Source organism: Sitodiplosis mosellana, unplaced genomic scaffold (genome assembly GCF_009176505.1).
Source record: "Sitodiplosis mosellana isolate CC-2019 unplaced genomic scaffold, AAFC_SMos_1.0 Smas_scaffold_6197, whole genome shotgun sequence".
Taxonomy (NCBI): Eukaryota; Metazoa; Arthropoda; class Insecta; order Diptera; family Cecidomyiidae; genus Sitodiplosis; species Sitodiplosis mosellana.
In genome coordinates, this window is record NW_022601438.1 from 3,681,794 (window position 1) to 3,703,278 (window position 21,485).

General features: G+C 37.6%; 1 protein-coding gene across 1 annotated transcript; it reads right to left on the minus strand.

Annotated features, from left to right (window-relative positions):
* Nucleotides 1-7,419: 7,419 nt before the first annotated feature.
* On the minus strand, nt 7,420-14,260 carry LOC129577298 (mutS protein homolog 4-like). The gene is made up of 18 exons (XM_055464082.1): nt 14,052-14,260; nt 13,799-13,886; nt 13,662-13,726; nt 13,479-13,543; nt 12,943-13,348; nt 12,115-12,735; nt 11,865-11,998; nt 11,683-11,786; nt 11,399-11,501; nt 11,158-11,277; nt 10,898-10,999; nt 10,696-10,809; nt 10,157-10,539; nt 10,010-10,079; nt 9,760-9,888; nt 8,396-9,629; nt 8,014-8,321; nt 7,420-7,851 (listed from the first exon to the last, which is right to left on the minus strand). The coding sequence occupies exons 1-18, from the start codon at nt 14,104-14,106 to the stop codon at nt 7,693-7,695; spliced, it is 4,260 nt and encodes a 1,419-aa protein (XP_055320057.1). The 5' UTR covers nt 14,107-14,260; the 3' UTR covers nt 7,420-7,692.
* Nucleotides 14,261-21,485: the final 7,225 nt, after the last annotated feature.

A 21,485-nucleotide genomic window follows, 5' to 3' on the forward strand; every position in this document is an offset into this window, starting at 1 on the left:
GAGAGAGAGAGAGAGAGAGAGAGAGAGAGAGAGAGAGAGAGAGAAAGCGTGTACGAAAGAAAATATACCGTGAAAAAGTGGCGAGAGTGCGCTATTTGCCATGTTCAACTCTTTTGTGTGAATTTTTCCCTCCTTTTTTCACTTCCTTCCATTGGCGCTGCTGGCCCTGCCACTGCCACTGCTAATGCTAGCTCCAGCAACTTAAATGAAGTACATTAAATTTCTCCCCGTTCACATGGTTTACGTTCTGCACAAACCTTTCTCTCTTATCATCTACATGCCCATTTATTTCACTAAATAACGTGCCAGCTACAAATAAATACGGCAACAAACACTGAGCACACAGGACAGGACAGGACAAAAACAACATCAACTCATACACAGACACAAACACATCGTACACATCGACTCGAAAATTTATATTTTTCGACTGCATTTCGAATGTTGCAATTTAAGGCATTACAAAATCAAGTCGTGAAAACTTCAACTTCAACATATTTAACAGATTTATTACATTTTTAATCCGGGGCCACTTTTATTTCCACCACCGTATGCTTCAGTTCGTCTATAAATGCAATTTAATTGCATTTGTTTGAAGTCGACCAAACATATTTTTCACAACGTTAACACACAACGAACATGTTCTTTCTTTGGTCTACTGTTTGCTTTTCTGTTTTCGGGGGAAAAAAATTTGTACATTTGTTCCGTGACGCTGTTCATTCGAGAACTTTTTCAATAAATTAGATAGCAATCGGCCTTTGTAGAGCAAGTCAAAAAAATTTGAATTTGAATTTCTTACAAATGAAAATTCAATTCAAATGGATTTGCGTTTCAGTTGAATCTGTTTTGATCCATCTTTTAAGCAATCACTTCAATGAAAAATCCAGAGACAACAATTGTTCAAACGAAAAAATATGTGTGCGAAAAAAAATCAATTGAATTCGATTAAATTGAAATAAATGGTTCTTTTACTTCTCACAAGATCGCTTAATAAACCAAGAAAAACGACACGCAGCACTCTAGGCGAGGGACACTCAAAACACTCATCATACATATATTGAGCGGGCACTATCGATGCGTTCATTTGTGTGAGTGCGATTGTGTAAACGACAATGTTCGTGTTCAATATGTGTACGATGACAGCTTCGAGCATTCCACACGTAGAGGCGTCTTGGCGTCTTACGTCAAATCTTTCCAATGTATTTGAATACGAAGAAAGCGACCTTGCTTCTCAGAACTAAGAGATTTAAAGTGTTGAAAAAAATCATTTGTAATTCACTTATTTTGTTTGTTTCAATCATAATTTCTTTAGAACAACATCCAAAAATCAAACTCGAACTACTGTTGGGGCATATGTGTTTAAATCGCTCAATTTGGATGTTCTCAAAACAATGCCGATTCACTATCTCACTCCATGGGTCCGTTTGATTTCCTAAAAAAAATACTAAATCCGAGAGATATGGCCAAATTAACTTGAGCAGAAGCGAAAAATTGCTCCATCCCCAGAAAAACCAGTAGGAAAAGTGGATTTAATCACAGTCGCATTAAAATATTAAGTGGTAATATGTTTGTGTTTCATTTTTATCCGCAACCCAAACGGCTACCGGATGATAGAAGGTGGTGATGATGATGCTACCAGCATAAGTAACACTCTTGATCCTTTGTATGTTTGAGCCTAATTCGCACACATATATTTTTGTCTATTTTGTGCTCTCTCTCTCTCTCTCTCTCACACACACACACACACACACACACTAACTCCATCCCGCTCTTTTCATTTTCGATAAAGTAGTTAAGTCAAATGGTATTAGCAAGTGAATCTAATTTCATGTTTTTCGCTCAATGCTGCGGCTGAGTTGAATTATGTGTGCGTATGTCTCCGTAAGTTCTATCGGCTATAGGATTGTAGACACATGCACTGCACACAAGCGACGAAGGGAGTGAGAGAACGAGAAGCACATGTTTATCTGGTGAGTGTTAACCAGCCAGTAATGACATAAGTTGCACTTGTGTCCCACCATTTATTTATGAACCGCATATTTATTCGCCTGAATAACATAATAAACTATGTTTCACGTGGCAGGGAAAAAGACAAGGCACCGGCATAGGCGCACTCACAAACACACATTCGGACATTTGAATCATCGAATATGATTGAGAAATCGATTTTTGTTCTTACTGAAATCGTCTAGATTTCTGAAGCTGTCAAAGAAAATTGACATCTAAACCCATATCCATCTCTTAGTCTCTCTTTCTCTATTCTGCTCTTCCACTCTTTCCAGCGTGTTCGTCAGTATCGTGTTAATTTCGTATCTAGATCACATAACACGATTTATCACACATTCACAATAAATATTTTTCTCTGTCTGTGCCTTGAATCGCATCGCAATCATTTGATTTCGAATGCCGTTCTCTGGCGACACTTCGTCAAGCACCATGATGAGATAGAGAGAGAGAGAGAGGCACGGAGAGAGAAAGCACAAAGCCTTCGACAAACCAACTGTACAAATCACAACATATTGCTGCGTGAAAACAATACCTTATTATAAATTGTGTTTTGTAATCATTAGCACATATTATTACGTAAGTACAGTGTCTGTGTGACAGCCGAAGTGCAGGCATTCTTTGGCTTCGTTTACGAGTTCGACGGGATCAATTTCAGGGCAATTGCCGTATTACATATGGATGCTGCTACGGCTGCTGCTACGGCTGCTGCTGCTATTACAGCTACTGCTGCATCGCCGAAAAAGCGTCTAATCCCAAATAATCGCATAAATCTTCTAGTGAAAACTAAATCCCAATTTATATGGAGGTTAGTAGGATGCTAGTAGGATATGTAATGCATGAATTTTCTTGTAATTCGCCGTCATTGTGGAACGGTGTGTGTGTGTGTGGGCATTAGTCGCCCGAAAATATATCTACTACAACCGAATGATACATAAACACGACACAATGTCAATGTGTCTGACGGCAAGCGCGTATAGTACATCTCATGCAATAAAATCTACACACACTCTCTTCCGAAGAAATGAAAAGGGGAAATCCGATGCCAATAAATATGACTTTGAAACTGTGCTTTGTTTTTCATATCATAATTTTTTTTTGGTACAATACTTCTGCCGAATGAAAAAAAAAAATAACACACAATTTTCTTCTACGGATTCTCGCTTTTTTTTCTCACTCTATACGTAACGTATCACTCATCATACAGTTACCGAGGTGTCAATGGAATCAACGCACAAAGAAGGGAAAATCCTTACAATAAATATATATTTTGGTTTTATATTCGTTTTGTTGCTTGTGTTCCATGCGACAATCAAACCCATGGTGTTTCGTATACACTCACATATTTATTTAAAATGTTTTGTATCGCGCGCGTCAGCGAATCCAAATCATGTGTACAAATGGCTTTGGATTTAAAAATTCAATTGAATTTGAACGAGGTGAGAACAAAAAACAAATCGAATGGTTAAACAGGGATGTCAGTGGAAACGTATAATTGAAATTCATTGGGGACTTCCAATTGTTACTATGAAATTGTGAATGCCACATCAGTGAAACGTCAACCGATTCTAATTTTTCGCATCAAATTTTTTCAAGCGGTTCAATGAAATTCCAAAAGTATGCGAGAGGAAAACGATCGAGGAAAAATGGTATGACCAAAAATTCGAATGAAAATCTTAGACTCAAAATTCGAAGGCGGTCTTCGGATAAATTTAGTGTAAAAGTGAGCATGATTTTCACCTAAATGAATTAGTTCGAGCCGCGCAAAACTGACAGCAACAGAAAAAAAAGCAAATGTGGCAAAAAGTTACACAAAAAAGCGTACGGCACAGCAATTAATTTCAGTTTCTCGAATAAATGATGAAGTCATTTGCATATGATTTGAGGAGTGACCAGAGTCAACTGCCACCTCGTCAAACCGTATGTCAAAAACGGACACAAACGCATTCGCCTCTCAATCCATCCACAAACACACACGCACACACGGGCAACACACACATACAGTAGCAAATAATCTAACATCATTACCCTCGCTCGTTACCACTCTATCACAAATGCCTGATTTAAATATTGGCTTATGGATTTATCGCTCTGTTTGGGCATCAGGTGTGCACGTTTCAAACGTTACGCTTTCAAATTTACTGTTCTCTTTCCCTCTCTCTCTTCGTGGCACTCTATCTCTATCTCTCTTCCTGTGTGTATGTGTGCAGAGCAAAACAAGACAACCGAATGAAAACGAAAATACAAAAATAAATAAGAAAAATATATTATAAATGTAATGCACAGCAGAAAATTATGATTATCCTCGATTTCTCAATGGAGAATATGTTTTGTATACACACAAACAGAGGAAAAAAAAAGCGAAAGAGCGAGCGAGAGAAAGAAAAAAAGGCATACACTTTCTAATAAATATAAAGCGACGCAGTGAAAAGTAAAGAAGAGCAAAAAGAGAAGAGAAAAAAAGGAAATTTAACGATAAGCTGTAAACACCTGAGGCAGCAGTCGAATGTGGGGCGGAGTAGAAGCAAAAGAAAACCATTATAAACCAACGAATGAACGCGAACACATGTCCTCATCGAAAACTAAGCATAACGACAGCGATGACAGAAAGAGACAGCAAACTGAAGAAAAACTAACAATGATTTTCCAGTTGCTTTCTCTCTCTCACTCTCTATCTGATTGCTTTGGTCGCAGCTCAATGTGAACGAATGAAGGGAAGGAGAGAGAAAAATTGCACACCAAATAAATACCTACATAATTTGCTAGTTACCAACAACCTTATCATACAACGGAGTTTTGCGAGCGGTTAGAATTTGTTCATAAATCAAACAAGATTTGCAATATACTACTTTTTCGCTTTTTTCAACACATTTTTCGTCGATACTCTTTCTTTCTCTTTTATTCGTCGACCGAATTTATATTTGCAAACATTTATTAAATCCAATGCGAATGTAGAATCACACGCGATGAATAATGCTTAGGTATTTAAAGGGAAATGAATAAAGTTTATATTTGAGCGTCGAAAATGTCAGATCGATTTTAGATGATTGATTCAAGTGATTTAGTACAGTACACTGTGAAATGCGATAATTAGCTGCTGCGCGTACGGAACACTCTCTCCCAGTTGGGATATCAATAAATTTCAACTGGTTTCAGTCGCTTACCTTGGCAGCTAAGTGGCTTCACTCGTGTGAAGCACCGGTTCATGTTGTACTGAGACATTTCGCTGGAAACTCAAAAATCCCTCCATCTGACTATGGAATTTTTACGAAGCAAAAACCGAGCGAACGAACTAACAGTACAGCCCCAAACAATCGCCATAAATTCATCAATTTAAACTAATAATCTTACCATTTAATTCTGTTAGTCCGTACTTGTTTACTAATCTGCAATTCATTCATTATCTAATAAAGTGCGAGAGAGAGAGAGAGAGAAAGGGCGACAAGCACAGTTCCTTCGAAACAATACAATATTAATAATAGATAATTGCACGAGAGAGCACATTTCGATGTCATTGATATTGCACCGCCTTGAGGCACTCTCTCACATTATCCGTTCATATACAAATTGGTGTGTGTGTGTACATCGTTTCAGCTCCTCGGCGCGGTGGAAAATCTCTTGAGATGTATATTCATGGATCTAGCGATAGTTGCAAAAGATAATTTCAGAACGTGATTTTGTCATAACTGGAGATTGTGCACACACACACACACACAATGACTACTGGTTTTTGTTGGGGCTGTGAAAGTGTTTCGTTATGTGTCGCAAATTAAGACAGTTTCATGGCATTTAAGCCGTAGACGAAGCGATTGAGAGACGCGGAAAGAAACTGATTACACAATGTGCGTCAATGCAGGCAACTATGTTAACACGAAGATTACAATGAGCAAGTATTGAATGTCTGTTTGGGGAGTAGGCACTTTGTGATTGCTTTTAAGCTCTTTAGTGGCCTTTATTAAACAAAGAGATGCTGTGCAAAAACACATGGTATTAAGAGCAAAAAAGGCATTCAATCAAAAGGCAAATTTAAAATTGAGACCGATGATATCAGACATTTTCGGCTCGAGTAAGCTACACATAGGTGATTTTTGGTATTATAAGGGTCAAACGAATCGAACTAGAATGCCGAAAGAAAACATTGTTGTTTTTCCATAAGACTTGCATCCGAATCTCAAGCCATAATCAAAGAAATCGGCCGATTAGTTGTTACTATTGTTGCATCACTGGTCCAAGTGATCCCAAAATTGACCTGTTTACATAATTCGTCGTCTTACAATAGAACAAAGTGAACGTTTAAATATTTCCGCTTGGGATACGATAATTGTATTGCGATATTTTTGTCTGTATCACATTTTTATGTGCATCGTTTTTGTTCCATACATTTTCGGCAATGCATGGAATTTCGGCGTGTGTTTGTGATTCGTTTAAGTAGGAAAGAAGAGCGAAGCAAACACGTAATATTGTTGGTTTTTTTTTTTTGATTTGGAGCCTACAAATAAAAACGATAGGGTCATTCTCATCATACATGGATTACTCTACTCTCTGTTTTCCGCAATGTGTTTATTTTTTTTATCGCTTTTCGCTCTTCCTTTTTTCCTCACTCACTCGGTCGTGTCAGAAACAAGGAGAAGTTCAGTCGATGATCCAACACACAAACACAATGACGAAAAAAACTCATCGCATAAATTGAGCAGCGTGCAACATGGCACCAACAATATAAGACAGCAAAACAATGGTTTAACATGTCCATGTTATGCATGAAATCATCAAAAGAAACAAATAAAAAAAAACTTTAGCAACAGATTATAGGGATTTGTTCCCATAGATGGACATGAACATTCACTGCGTTATTATTACGCATAAAAATCGCTCACTCACTCTCTCTCTCTCTCTCTCTCTCTCTTTCTCTCTCTGTGTCTTCCGCTTCAAACGAATATATATTGTTGACTGCGATAGCCAGCCAAGTGGACGAACAAACCATCAAAAAATATGAAAAGAATTCAGTCGCAAAATGCTTCAAACGATCAAAGCTGCTGTGCAAACAAACATTGAACGAATGGAAATTGCAAAAAATAACCGGCTTAACGATTTCCATGGAATTTTTCGCATTTCCACACAAATACTGCTCAATTTCACCTTATTTCTTCCTTCAGTAGTTGTTGTTGTTGTTTTTGCTCTGCTTTTATAACTCGAATGTGTGGGCGATAATAAAATATTTACTATCTCACTCTCTCTCTCAAAATATTCGCTGGCTAACTCAACCGAACCGAACCAAATTATATAATATTTCTGTTTATTTACATACATTTTTTTCTCTCTCGCATATTCAAATCCATAGTTCAGTCTTTATTAACGAGCTGACTCTTGAACTAAACACACAAGTCCATCGCTGAAAGTTATTAAAATTTCGAGTCATTTTATTATTTATGCTCTTCGTCTTTCAAATGAACCAGCTGATTTATTCATAGAAATGTGACATGGAATGAATTACATTTTCGTTCTTTTGTATTCGGTTCATATGGAACAACATGAAAAAGTAAACGTTATATAGCACAGATAGATTTCTTTCGAAAATCAGAGCAAAAGTTACAATTGGATTGAAATGTTGAAAAATTGGAAAATCCTACGTTTTTCTATGTGTCAAAAATTAAATCGAAAAAATTGTGTTTTTGTTCAGTGAATGAATATTCACTCAAATCCTTGCGGCGGCGGTAGTGGTGGATGAAATTCATCATTGGCGTCATCATTTCCGGGCTCTTGTTGACGTCCTGACAATGAATGTGGCAGTGGATTTTGCTGTGTTGTCGCTGCGTTCGCTTTGTTTCCATGGATCTTAGCATAAATTCGCTGAAGTTGAAAAATGTGAGAAAAAGTGAAAGTTATTAGCTTCTCTAAAAGGCATCTTTGAAGGGCTTGATTTTTCAATGTCATTCCTTAGAATTTCATTAATTCAGACAATATGTGAGACGTTCGACAACTTTTCCAACAAAATCGACTTATTTTCAATACCTGCAATCGTTGCATCGCATTTGTATAATTGGAGTCGGTTTTACGTTCATTGTGTCGACTTTTCTGTGGTAGTTGTGCAACTGTAGGCTTTGGAATTGGTACGATTGGTGCAGGAGTGGTGAAAACTTTCGATGTGTCGCCAAACACCGATGGTGCCGCCAACTTTGCTTTTCGAATACGTGGATATTTTCGACTCGTTCTTTCGGAATTGGATGTACTCGTGCTGTCCGAGCGAACGCTGTCACTGCTGCGAAATGTTACGTTATCCAATGTGAGTTGTCCAATTTTCGAGCTTGTCGTGTTTGATTCTATTGATAGCAAGGCAAAGCATTTAATCCAAATTCAAAAAAACTTTAATCAATTTTTTTTTATATTAAATTACCTGAGTTGGTTTCAGTGGGTAAATGAGCAAGCGATCGATTTGCATTCTTCTTAATATTACTGAGGTTCGGTCGCCGTTGTTGTTGTGATTCAGAGCTGGTTTTCGACGATGAAGACGGCAATGTGAATGCATCAAGTGCTCCAAAATCGTCAAAATCGCCTTGATGTAAAGAAAAGTGCATACTCGAAAACGAATTGTCATCGTCATTTGTCGGTGTGTGAAAGTCACTGTGCGACTGCGCTTCCATGAATGGTTGTGTGAAAAATCGCGACTGTGTACTCGTTTGTTGACTTTGACTGAACATTGAGAAGTTTTCAAACTGAAAATTTCCCATTGGCTCGAGTTGAAATGGATCATCTTGGCCGGAACTCCCCGAACTGGAACTGGAACTGTATCGCATGTTACCGATGTCTGTACGAAATGATGCAAATGATGTACCACCAAAACTAAATTGCGAAGCATTGTCGAATGGATTCCCGGTCGGCGATGAGTATGATGTTTTTGAACAGGAATTTGATGTTCTTGGATTCGACGGAGTTTTCAAGCTTGAGCTCATCCGTGGATCACTGTGAACGGTAGCCGCTTCAGATGCATTTTCAGAGGCGAAAGTTGAATAAACGATTGATCGTTCTCGATCCGGAGAATTTCTTGCTACAGCAGCAGGAAACGGTGCAACGACACGTTGTACCGAAATGATGGACGAAGCTTCGGAATCAACAGCTTCTGTTATCGGTGCATTATTCATGATTGATACACCACTGGGAATGATTTGCTCATCATTTCGCACACTGTTACCATTGTCTGCTGGTGGTTCCGGCATTTCTTGCGATAGGCTCAAGTTTCCAACCGCTTCGACAAAACTTTCTCGTTGCTCCTGGACAAAATCCAATAGGAAAGTTTCAATTGCAGCATTTTGAGCATCCATAAGCGGAATGCCGCTATTGTCTTCGTCATTGTATCGTGCCATCCAGTCGAGTTCGGTGTTTCGTGCAATGCTCATTATATCGCCGAAGGCATTGTAGAGAATACGATCGATTTTCAAATGATCCTCGTACTCAGTGCTCGTAGTAGTTGCATCGGAACGGACGACAAAACGACGACGTCGTCGCGGTGCTGTGGACGTATTTATGAGAGCCGATACAACACTCGCCACGTCATCGACAGGTACATTTTGATTGAGTTGCAATATTTGCCGGCCCATGTTTGACAGCTTTCGATTTGGACGGTTTTGAGTCTAAGAGAAATTCACATCAATCGGGAATAGAATTAAAATATTTCGAATCAGAAGTGGGCGGAATAAAGAGAAATAAATCCAGATCGAAACATTTTTTGAAATTTCGATTTCGAAGTATTTACGCTCTCACCGAATTTTGTGTATTTTCCCCAGTCACGAAATTTTGGTTGAGTTCAATGGCTTCCTTCATGAGATCGGATGGAAATCGCACTGTTTTTGCCACTGCAAGGCCGTAGCTTGTGGTCGTTGTGACACCTTCCTATTGGAAATTATGAAACCAAGAGACGAAAATCATGTTATGAATCAACGAGGGTGAACTTTTAAAACATTTTTCCAATTTTTCTCATCAGAAAATGTTCTAAACCCAAATTAAAACTTGCTTGAATGCGATGATTGTACATCAATGGTTCGTCTTCATTATTTGCAATTCGTTCCGCTGAGAAGCTTAAGCTAAAACATAAAAGTCTATCTATCAGTATCTTGAGTGTGAGTTCAAAACGAATTTCTATCCAAATCGTTCAACCTACTTCACCACATTGAAGAATGAATTCGCCAATTTGGTCAAACTGTGGAAGTGTGTGGTGAGAAAAATGAACGGCGATGTCACCACGTTCAATTTTGTGTTCTTCCAAGTCGTACTACGTGTCGCGGTTGAGGTTCGTCCAACCATTGTGGATGCTGCATCCTTCGAAGAAGCGCCGTTGCTGCTGATTTCATCCATTTGACTTTGATTTTCGTCATTCACAAAATATTTACCGTCATTGAAAATACCACGAATTGAAGCCAAGTGTTCACAGATATTCCATGCCAATTGAGCACCTTCTTTCGGATTCGTACTGCGACAGAGCTCATCAATTATGACCAAACTGTTTGGTGTCATATTTTTCATGATGTGTTCCATGTTGTTCATCTGAAAATATGGACCACATTTGACATAAAGTACACTACAATAACAACAAAAGAAAATCTCACCGATTTTCAAGGTTTTAATTTAATAAAACCAAATGAGGATAGAAATGAGAGAATGTTTTTTTTTTTTTCAATTCAAAAGAGTTGAACAACTTACTTCCATCATAAAAGTGGACAAATTTTTCTCAATCGAGTCATTGAATCCCATTCGGCTGAAGATTCGATCGGTGATTCGGAACTGAGCACTTTTGGCGGGAACATAGCAACCAAGCTAAAGGAATAAATATAGGAACAAAAATGAAATATAATAATGGAAAATGTTGGAAAATTCGATAAATTGATGCTTGTATGTACAAAACCTGAGCCATTATTTGAAGAACGGCTATTGTTTTGATATACACCGTTTTCCCGCTCATGTTTGGTCCAGTGATGATGAAAAAATTGTATTCCGGAGTCGCAATCTGAAAACCAAATCACATTTTTTCGAACATTTTCGATTGGTTCAGTTTTTCAAAATTTTCCATTTTTCTCTCGAAAATGTCTCTCCAAGTATATAACTCATTTCAATTTGATGTTTAAATTTAAAAGAAAAAAGAAAAGAAAAAAAGAAATAACTTACGATATTATTCGGTGTGGTAGCTGTTCGGTGTATGTTCAGTTCAAGCAGCGGATGGACGGCATCAACGACTCGCATCTCATCACCGAACGTTGGACAAACGAAACCTTCATTGGCGCTGACCTATTCAACAGCGACAATGACAACGACAACAAAAAGAAAAATCAATAATTCCGTGCAAAAAGAAACACGTTCGAACAAAAGTTTCCAATGGAAGCATATGGTCGATGAAGAAGTCACATACCGTTGCAAGCGACAAAATTATGTCGAGTGTTGCAATGAATCCGCTCAAATCATAAATGACATCGATCTGTTTCATAATTCCATTCAACATGGACGCAATCACACTGTCATTTTAACGGAACATTTTGGTTAATTTGGAATTAAAATTTATATTAAATAGATTGAAGAAGAGGAATGACAATGACATTGATCGGAATTTTCGTGACGTTTCTTAAAAAATATCAATTGCATTATATCGACTCACCGGAATTGATACAAACGTCGAGTAATATCAAACATACTTACACATTGCTTTGTATAGTTATTTCTTCGATAACATTCTGGATTCGAATGTTGAGTTTGTTCACTTCAGGTGTTGTCAAATAGCATGTGTTTCGCTTTATTTCCAGCTAGAGATGGGAAATCAAATTTTGTGGAAAGAGTTCAAGCATGAATTTTCGAACTTAAAGAATCTGCATCTCACTCACCACTTCCAATTCATCTGGAAAATCGTGTGTGATTGCATGATTTGCAATCAAAAGTATCACATGGAACCCTCTCTGCACGGTGTAGTTCATTTTGAAGGCATAGCCGTGTTTCACCGATAGGTCACCAACAAGAGCTGAAATCGAAAGTGACAACAACATTTTTTCGTAGCATTTATTAAAACGGCTCTTTCAAACATATACGAATCTATTTAAAACAAATGAAAATTCCAAACATTAAATTCAAACCCACTTTCAACTTGTGCGGTTAATTCTTGGTACGTTTTCCGAAGTATGTCAATCAGTTCGTTCACTCCGCTTTGAACACAATGAATGCGTTGAAACAGTTGGCTGCTGCTGTCTTTGCGGAACTCGATCAGGCTGCGATTGAGTACGGTTTCGATGTGATTCAGCATCGAGACATACCGTTCATCCAAGAGGTTTGCCTGAATTTCATGAAACTTCTTGCTGATCAATGGCGATAGGCGAGCTTGTAGTTCGGGCACAAGCTGTAAACATCTCTTCAAATGTAACGCTTGATTGATGAGAATTTCAGCTGTACGAATGCTACTGTCTTGGGGCACAAACAGCGCCAATTTATGCAATCGCTCGACGTTATTGAAATTACGTAGAACCTGCATAAGAAGGCCGCTTAATTCACTATATCCGGGCTGATTGAGCTCTTCGATGCAGTCATGAATTTGACGGATGCTGGGAATATCGCACATCGGCTCAAGTATGCGTGCACGAAGCGTTCGCTTTCCAATCGATGTCACACAATAGTTGAGCACATCGAACAACGACGGAAAATGACTTTTCACCGTGTTCGGATTGTTTATAGTCAACAACTCCAGTTTGTATGATGTGTCGATGTCTGCAACAATTTTTACAAAAATGTGTGAGAAAAAAAATTTACTTTTTGAAAATTAAAGTCGTTTAAAGAAGAAGAAAAAACATTGAACAAAGTTGAGGCAATTCCAAAAGAATCGCAATCTAACACAGCTCAAATGGATGCAAATGAAATAAAATAAAAAACATTTTGACTGAAAAAGCAATCAATGGAATAAAAAAAACCATTCACCGATTTGCATGTGTGCGAATTTCGTTTCAAAGTCCAATTTCACGCCGTTCTCTTTGAAGTAAATGTTGTGAATAAACTGTAAATATTTGAGTAGTCCCGATGTGGCTGACAGAGCGTAATATTTCGATGCCACCTCTTCTTTGATGTAATTATACTTATCGGAGCAGTACTTTTTGATCAAATCCATGCCTTCGGTTTCGCTGAAGTGTCGCCGTGGCACCTTGATGAGTGGCAATTTCGGAAATTCCTGCCGAATAAACTTGACCAATTTGCCATCGGCTGTTTCGGGTTTTGCATCGTGAATTGTGTGCGGTACAATTATTTGGCACGGATCGATTATATGTATTTTCATCAAGAGAGAAGAATACCAAGGGTCATCACTTAACTGAATCAATTTTACCGCTGGCTACACGGAGCGAAACAAAGAGAAATAAGAAAAAAAAATCAACGAAAAGAATTCAATGTCGAGTGCGCTGTTGTGTTAGAATGAAAAGATTTCCAGTAGATCGAATATGCTGTGTCATTGCAATACGTACACTTTCGATGTCAATGTGTGCAATTCCAACTTCACCATGTGCATATCCTCGACCAGACGTGATGCCTGCAAAATAACATACGAGAATGAAAAAACGGCAACATGAAAATCGATTTCCTCCGCATTGGCAGTGCAGTAAATTTTACAGGAAACATTTCATCGATTTGTTCGCATTGTTACTTACTAAGGTATGTGCTCGATTGTTTAACAACCGAATTGCCGCGAGTCGCCAATGTTGTGAATGAATAACTGAAAACGGAAGCAAATGTGAAATATGCCTTCAAATACCGTGCTGCAAACGAAATCGAAATCGCTAATTACTCATTCGCATTGCTTTGGTTGTCCAAGAGTTTTTGTGCATGGTTTGGATCAGCGCCAACTGGATTTATGCGATTAAAGTCCAAGTAATCTAAATTTAAATCGGTCAATAGCAATTAGATGTTGATCTTTGGATAAGAAATGACCAAGTGGCCACCGAACATTGTTAAAATGGTGTGCAAAACGACATTCAACCATTGATTGAATTGAAAACTCCCAAATTAATTGATTCGGAATTTAGATTGATTTTGTTTACCTTGATTGACCCGCTGTGCCGTTGCACGTTTTCGCTTTCCGCGCACTACGTTCATCCTGTCGTCGAAATGTTGTGCACGTCTTTACACCACCAAAACTACAATATGACTAATTCTCGGTCATTTTGTTGGGCGACAATTCCAATCGAAATGTATTTGCGAAGCAAAAAAAAGAAGTATGAATGTATTTGTTGCTTATCGGTTTGTTTGTGCATCGCCATTTCAATGAGTAACGGAATATGGTTCATTTTCTCTGCTCATATTGACATCAGTTGGTTCATGTAAAACACAGTTCCATGAATATAAGGTCTGAATCAATCGTTCAATGTGTATATTTTGTTCTGTCGCAAATTCTCTGTCTCAAATTTCAAGCAGCAGATGAAAAAAATCACACAAACCATTGAACACCAGCAAAACGGTGAATTGCGACGAATTTGCATTCACCAAAAGTCGGATGTTTATATGTTTGGTTATCTTGATTTCAATGTTCAACGATCCCATCGATTTGGTTTGTGTGCGAGTCAAAGTCATTCATTTACTGTGACTGAACACACTGACTGTTCCCGTTACCGTTGTTGTTGCTGCTGCTCTTGTTGTTGTTAGCTCGTAATCGTTTATTTATTATCGTTTATTGTGTTGTTATTAGTCTTGTAATGTGTTGATTTCGGGGTGAATCATCTCGAAACATGTTCTCTTCTCTTTCAATGCTCAACTTTTTTTTTTCTTTCGGTGCGTTGTATGTTGGTTGATTTTTCGGTTCCCCGCATTGACTTGAAAACGCAATTTCATATTTTCGGCGAATTTATGAAAAGCCATCGATGGTTTTCGTTATGGTCGTACAACCACATTTTCTATTAATAATATCCAAAAGCGAGCCGAAGCGAGAGGGCGGAAAAAGTGCGTTTCTTATGATGAAAAATATATATCGAATGATTTATGGAAAAATCCCGATTCGGTTATATTAAAATTCCTCAAAGGCAATTAATAAGGGTTGAGGCCAGAATTGTGTGTGTGTGTGTGTCTGTACATACGCATGGTGCACATTGATACAAAAAAAACAAACAAAATAGAATAAGAAGGTTTTTGGTAATTTGGAATGCGATATAAAATGTTTGTGTGGTGGAAGCCCAAGAGATACGTGGCAAAACAATACGTGCCATTCCATTGCATTGCCGTTACATATAGGAAGCGATCTTCGTTTGCGATGAATAAACGAAAAAAAAATTGAATCAATCATTCGAGTTGGCCAATTGGTTGACACATTTCAGACTAAAACTGTCTTCAGCCGTCAATTGTTCATCGCTGGGGAAGCTACGCACTGGTGCTGACATTAGGCTAATTTTCTTCTTTAAAAAAACACACGAAACAAATTTCAATCTCGTCAACTGTTGAAAAATGAGGGTGGACTATCGCGAGCGCAAAAAAAAACCATAAACGCACACGTGCACCGAGCAATAATAAAATCATAAACAAAAAAATATTTCGGGAGAGTGAGAGAGAGATGACAAATGATACGGCAACAATATGAACACGATATTATAGCATATGTTCACGGCCAATAACAACAGAAAAAAAAAATTAATTTGAAATAATAAACCATATCGAATGCAATGAATATAGACTCACTTCGTGATTTTCATTTGATTTTCTCTCTTTTTTTGCCATGTTTTATTCGCAGAAAAAAAAACAATATGTTCTGATAAATTAAAAGGCATTTATTTGCGCCAGATTTAAAATCTATAATTCATTTTTCGATGATTGCATATTTACAAAATCAACATTGGCCGCAACAAAAAATGTGCATGACCGTCACCGTCGTCGTGGCTGTCGTCGTCGTCGAACATGAAAAAGTGTGCTCGCATCTTGGTGCCCGCAGTTCTCTCTAATCTTTATCTCTCTCTCTATCTCTCTCTCTCTCCTTCTCAGTCTCTCCGTTATAAATGGCCCGAGTTGAGGTTGAACCGAAAACAGGTGGACACACATTTCTCAATTGTTTACGATTGTGTGTTTTTTCCTTCTCTAGTCTCTGTGTTTATAAGTCGACGAAGAGAGCGCACTTTTTGGTTGCATTGAGTTTAATGCTTGGCTTGGTTCGATGTCAGATTATGGCTATAATCCAAAATAATAGCATCAAACTTAAATGAAACAACAATTTGAACCAATGTAAACGACTGCAAACGCAATAAAAATACAACTATTCGAATGGATTGAGGAAATGACAAAAATAAACAAAGCACGTTCGAATATGGTTTTCAAGTTTAGTCCAAAATGTAATGAAACCCAACATATTCGATGTGATTTTGGTGCACATTTTCGTAATTCTTCAGAGTTTTTAGTGGTGTTTAGAGTAAAGAAAAAAAATTCTATATGAGACTCATCAAATGCGTTAAAAAAAATAAGAGCCACTTGAAGTATGATGATGTTTTGGATTTTCATTCGTCTTTTATGCGAATCGCAAGAACGTGATTGAGTTGCGACCTTCCGAAGAATATAGCCAAAAAATGTGAAAATCGATTACAAGCATCGAAAACATGCCCCGTAAACAGCAATCGAACGCAATTTAATGAAATTGTTTGTAGCGTTATAAACGGATTATCCGCTAATACTTACCTTTTGGCGCATTTTCCTTTTCGTAGTGTTGCTGTGGTGGTGGTTGTTGTTGTTGTTGTTACGCGCAATTTTCCGATCGCCTGCCGAAACGAAAGGAAACGATTCGAATGCACTTTGCTTCTCTTTTTTGTAATTTATAATAAAATTGGTACTGAAGAGATGCGTTGTGCGGGGAAAATTTTGCTCCCTTTGAACTCTACGACACCGTATTGCGTTACACTGTGACTCCTATCGAACAAAACAAACCACAATCGATTCATATATTATATAATTATGTGTTAAAGTCGTTGCTCATGCTCATACTGGTGAATCCCTAGCGGTAGGGTGGCGTAGACATAATAAGATAAAATGGTATTTCAAGTGGATTGAAATGCATTGATGCAATTCGATCGCGAACGAAAGAATTCCTTAGTATTGGGGAAACTTTTCGGAGGGAACGATTTGGACGGATTTTCATTGGAATTTACACATTAAAAACATTTTAACACCCAATCCGTGGTGAGAAAAAAAAATGGAAGAAAGAAAAATGAAACACAAAAAATCAGTTGAATTGAGAGACTGTCAATAATTGTTGTACATCTTCGTTTGTTTCTTTCATCAATATCATATGTATCTTTCCAAGATTTCAACCTCTCAAAAGGCCGTCAAATGAACTCTGTCAATACAAGAAACACCCACATTGACAAAATTTACTGCGGAAAAGTGTTGAACGGTACATTTTAAAATTGGAAACATCCGATAAGTAGCACGTATGTGTGAATGTTCAAATAAATCTGACTCGATCATTATCATAAAAATAAAGTCGTCGATTTGTTTCGTGACGAGAAAATCGCTGAAAATTGATCAAAACTTCCGCATTTTTCGTGCAGAAAACAGTCGACACAGAGTTCAAACAATTAACTTTACATGTATGATGTTGTCACCCTAACTCGATGTTTTGTGTACATTTCTCGTTGTATTTTCGGGTGTCATGGATTTTAAAATCGGTTTAGAGAATATTGGTGATATCAGTAGTAGAAAAAAAACCTCCAGCTCAGTATCATTGCGAGAGCATTACAAAAATTGTAAACGCGTGTATAAGCCATTGCTTCTGCAACCCAAAATACGGTTGTGAATGCAAAAACAGCGAAAGATAATTTTAGCTTCGGCATAAAAAAAATTACATACGCGATTACCGACCGTGGAACATATGCGATTACACACATATGAGCCGCTCGTGCGCGGCCATCAGTGGTTGTATTGTACGACGCGGAACCGCATATTTGTTCTCACTTCTGGCTAGAGATAGATTCGAACACACACAATTCCGAAAATGAGAAACGATAAAAGTAATCTTATCTTATGACACATATCTTATTCTTTGTCGTTACCATCGCGTTCGTGTGTGCGCTAGCGCGCTAAAACCATTCATCGCTCGTGCGTTTTTCTTTTCTGTTCCGTTGTTTTGTGTTCGTTGGTGTCCGCTTACCATTTCGATCTTGATATACGCGAGATGTGGAAAATATTGGTGGAAATTTAAATATTTCGGTAGATTTGCGTGAAAGGCGAGCAACATCCTCCATTGTTTGTTTGTATGTTTCTATTGTGGCCTCGGATTGCACAATGGAACGTGAAAAGAAAAAGGCTTTGAATGCAGTTAGAAAGCATCAAGATTAGTACAAATGCAGAGAACAGTTACGAATGTTTGGCGATATGTCATGCTTGAACGCGCGCGTGCGTTCCTTCCTTCTGGATTTTCTATCGCATACAATGAACTGATGGCAAAACATTAAATCGACTCATTCCATTCAGCGCCTGTGAATCAAGTGAACGTTGCAATTTGCAAACGATCTTTCATTTCTTTTGTAAAAATGGTAATTTTTTTAAAGGCTTTTGAAATTGGTCAACTGGAAATGGTCAAAGGATCCCATCTCCATGAACCATTCATATCGTCGGCTAATTATTTCAATGGTTTCAGCTTTACACCGCTAAATATTAAAAAAAAAAACATTTGCACAAAACGGGAAAACATTTATACAAATCCCACTAACCCAAATTTTAACTTAACAGGTTATATATTTTTGTACCCAATTTAATTTAGACATTTTGCTGTGTGCTAAGGCCGAATATAGCTGTACGGTGTAAAATCGTAAATTTCGATCGAAAAATGCCCTAGTCTTGAAAGAGCGTGAGCGAACGAACGAAAAAAAGGGAGCAATGTGAAAGGGTGCAAAACGGCAAAGAATTAGCGGAGGCAATGGAAAAAAATATACAATTTTTCTCATCAGTAATTTTTTGTGTTGAGTTTCATGCTTAGCACAGATCAAGACGATAATCACTGCAGGCAATTGCCAGCTTCAGTTGAGCAATTGAGTACGTTCATTTTGTGGTATTTTATTTAATTTCGCTCTATTTTTTTTCGCCTCTCCACATCTTTCAACCAAATGTAGAATATTACCCGGTTCCTCTCTCGCTCGCTAGATCTCGTTAAACGTCAAGTGCTGTTGAACTTCGATGGTTGCAACCCGTAATTGGAATGGAATTTTTCACCCTTGCGGCAATCTCCGCACATCGACCGGTTTTCTCTCTCTTCCTCACTCAATTCGAAAATGAAGTTATGCAACTTGTCGATGCGCTCACGCTGTACCGTGTTCTGATGTCATTTCACACTTTACTTGATTTTGTGATTGAAGATGCGCAAAATAAACCACGATATTTGAAAGGGAAAAAATGATGTCGAGTTCAAAGAATGCAGGCAGAAAAAAAAACACACACGATGTAATCGTGTCACACAAATTGAAAATAACCACTTCTGGCATCATCTTCAAATGTTTTGCGATTGCATTGCAACGATCACATAATGACTTTTTTCTCTCCGCGTCTTCAGTTCACGTTTAATGTGTTTCCTGTACAATTTTTAGGTCATTTCCGCCATGCGGCGGCTTGAGAGCAAAGCAGTCGTATTTCGACGAACGACAAAACGCTTTGAAAGGAAAATGTTCGTTTGTCCAGGAAAAAAACAACATTTCGATTTACCTATGGTTGAGCAATTCAGAAGTTATTCCCATTTCGTTCCAATATTGAACAAACCTCTACAGTAAAGATGAAATATCAAGCATTTGGACAAATTAAAATTTTGAAACCATTTGAATTTGAAATGGGTGGATTTTATTCATATAAAATTACATGCGAATATGTGAGATGTGCGTTGAGTAGACTCAATTAGTCAACATCATGTTTGATACTTTTTTCAGTGCTTTTCTGGCACCTTTTTCAAATTGCTCAATTCGACGCTTGACTTTTTCCTTTCGATGATCCGATTTCGTGTATGGTTCGTATATGGTATTTGTACATTTTCTTCGTCTGAAATTGGTTTTGGCTCCAATAACTGCAATGGCTCTGTACTAAATTTCTTCGAAATTTCATTTGATCTTTCTTTCTTGAATTTGATTTTATCAGCCTCACTGTTGACTTTCATCACATAAAACTTTTGTACAAAATCAACGATTACACTCAAAACTTAACTTCAATTTAAAATTTGTTCTCAAATTTCTAGTATTTTTGGATAACAAAATTACCTTAAAGATGAAAAAACTGACCAACAACAAGATAATAATGCCTCGATTGAACAATGAACATTTTCTCAATTTAAATATCAACAGATCTTCTCACAGTTGCTTGACGACAGATAAGACACGAGAGCTCGTTGTAGCAGCTTCATAATTCAAAACTTACGTTAATGATGCAAATTGCTATCATTAGAATCAAGTACAGAAACAGTGATGCGATGAGTTGTGCATACTTTCAATAACAAAAACAAATGCCACGTTGCTTGAATTAATGAAGCAAGCGGGCAAATGAAACATCAAACGGACCAAAATCAATGGTTGTGGCTGGGCGGAATGTCTGAAGCATTCATAAAACTAATATTAAATTTTCAATAAATTCATAACTCTCATATGAACTGCAATTGATTAGAGATATGCATGCGAATCGCTCTGCACTGGTATTGGCCTGTGCGCAAGTGTATCGTTGTGCGTTAACATGTTCATTTCATTGTCAGTGTTTTTGCTGTGATTTGAGCAAAGTGGAATTTTCCAGAGACTTTGTTCACCAAAAATTCGGTCGACGTCAAATTGGATTCATTCACTTGATACGAGTGTGTTGATGTGAAAGAAGAAAAAAAAAACACGATAAGAATATAATTTCATGTACATTGCCGTTACCACGTCCAGTGCACATGACTACTTTTGCCAACAAGGAAAAAAACTTATGTTACATATATGATCAAAGGATGGTTCTTGTTTTCATTTCGTTGACTAGTACCTTTCAGTTTAATTTAAATACGCCGAGTTTGTTGTTGTAGTTGTTGTTGTTGTTGTTTTGTTGTAACAACCGTTTGTCAAAGCGGATTTAAATTAATTTCAAAATACAAGTTTTTCTTTCTCGTTGTTTGCATAAAAAACGAAAAGCCCAAACCAATTTTACTAAAATTAAATTACCGATTTTCTTCAAACATTTAATTAGCAATGGTTGTGTCTTGAGGGTCGTGTTGTGTGTGTGTGTTCTTTTTATTGAAATAAATATTGTCAATTTTAAAAATATTGACCTGATCTTCTGCGTGATGGGTAAAGAGAGAGAGTGTGAGTTCGTTTATTAGGCTAGTCGAAAGCCAAGAGGTAAACAACAAGGCGAGAAAAATGCACGTAATCAGCTTGCTGCCACCACGAGTAGGGTGCAACCCCTCAAATTCGGGATACTTTTATCCATTTTTGTTATGAAATGACTTTTTTTTATGAACGAAATCAAGTGATTTGTCTGTCTTTATCTTATTTTTTTCCGTATAT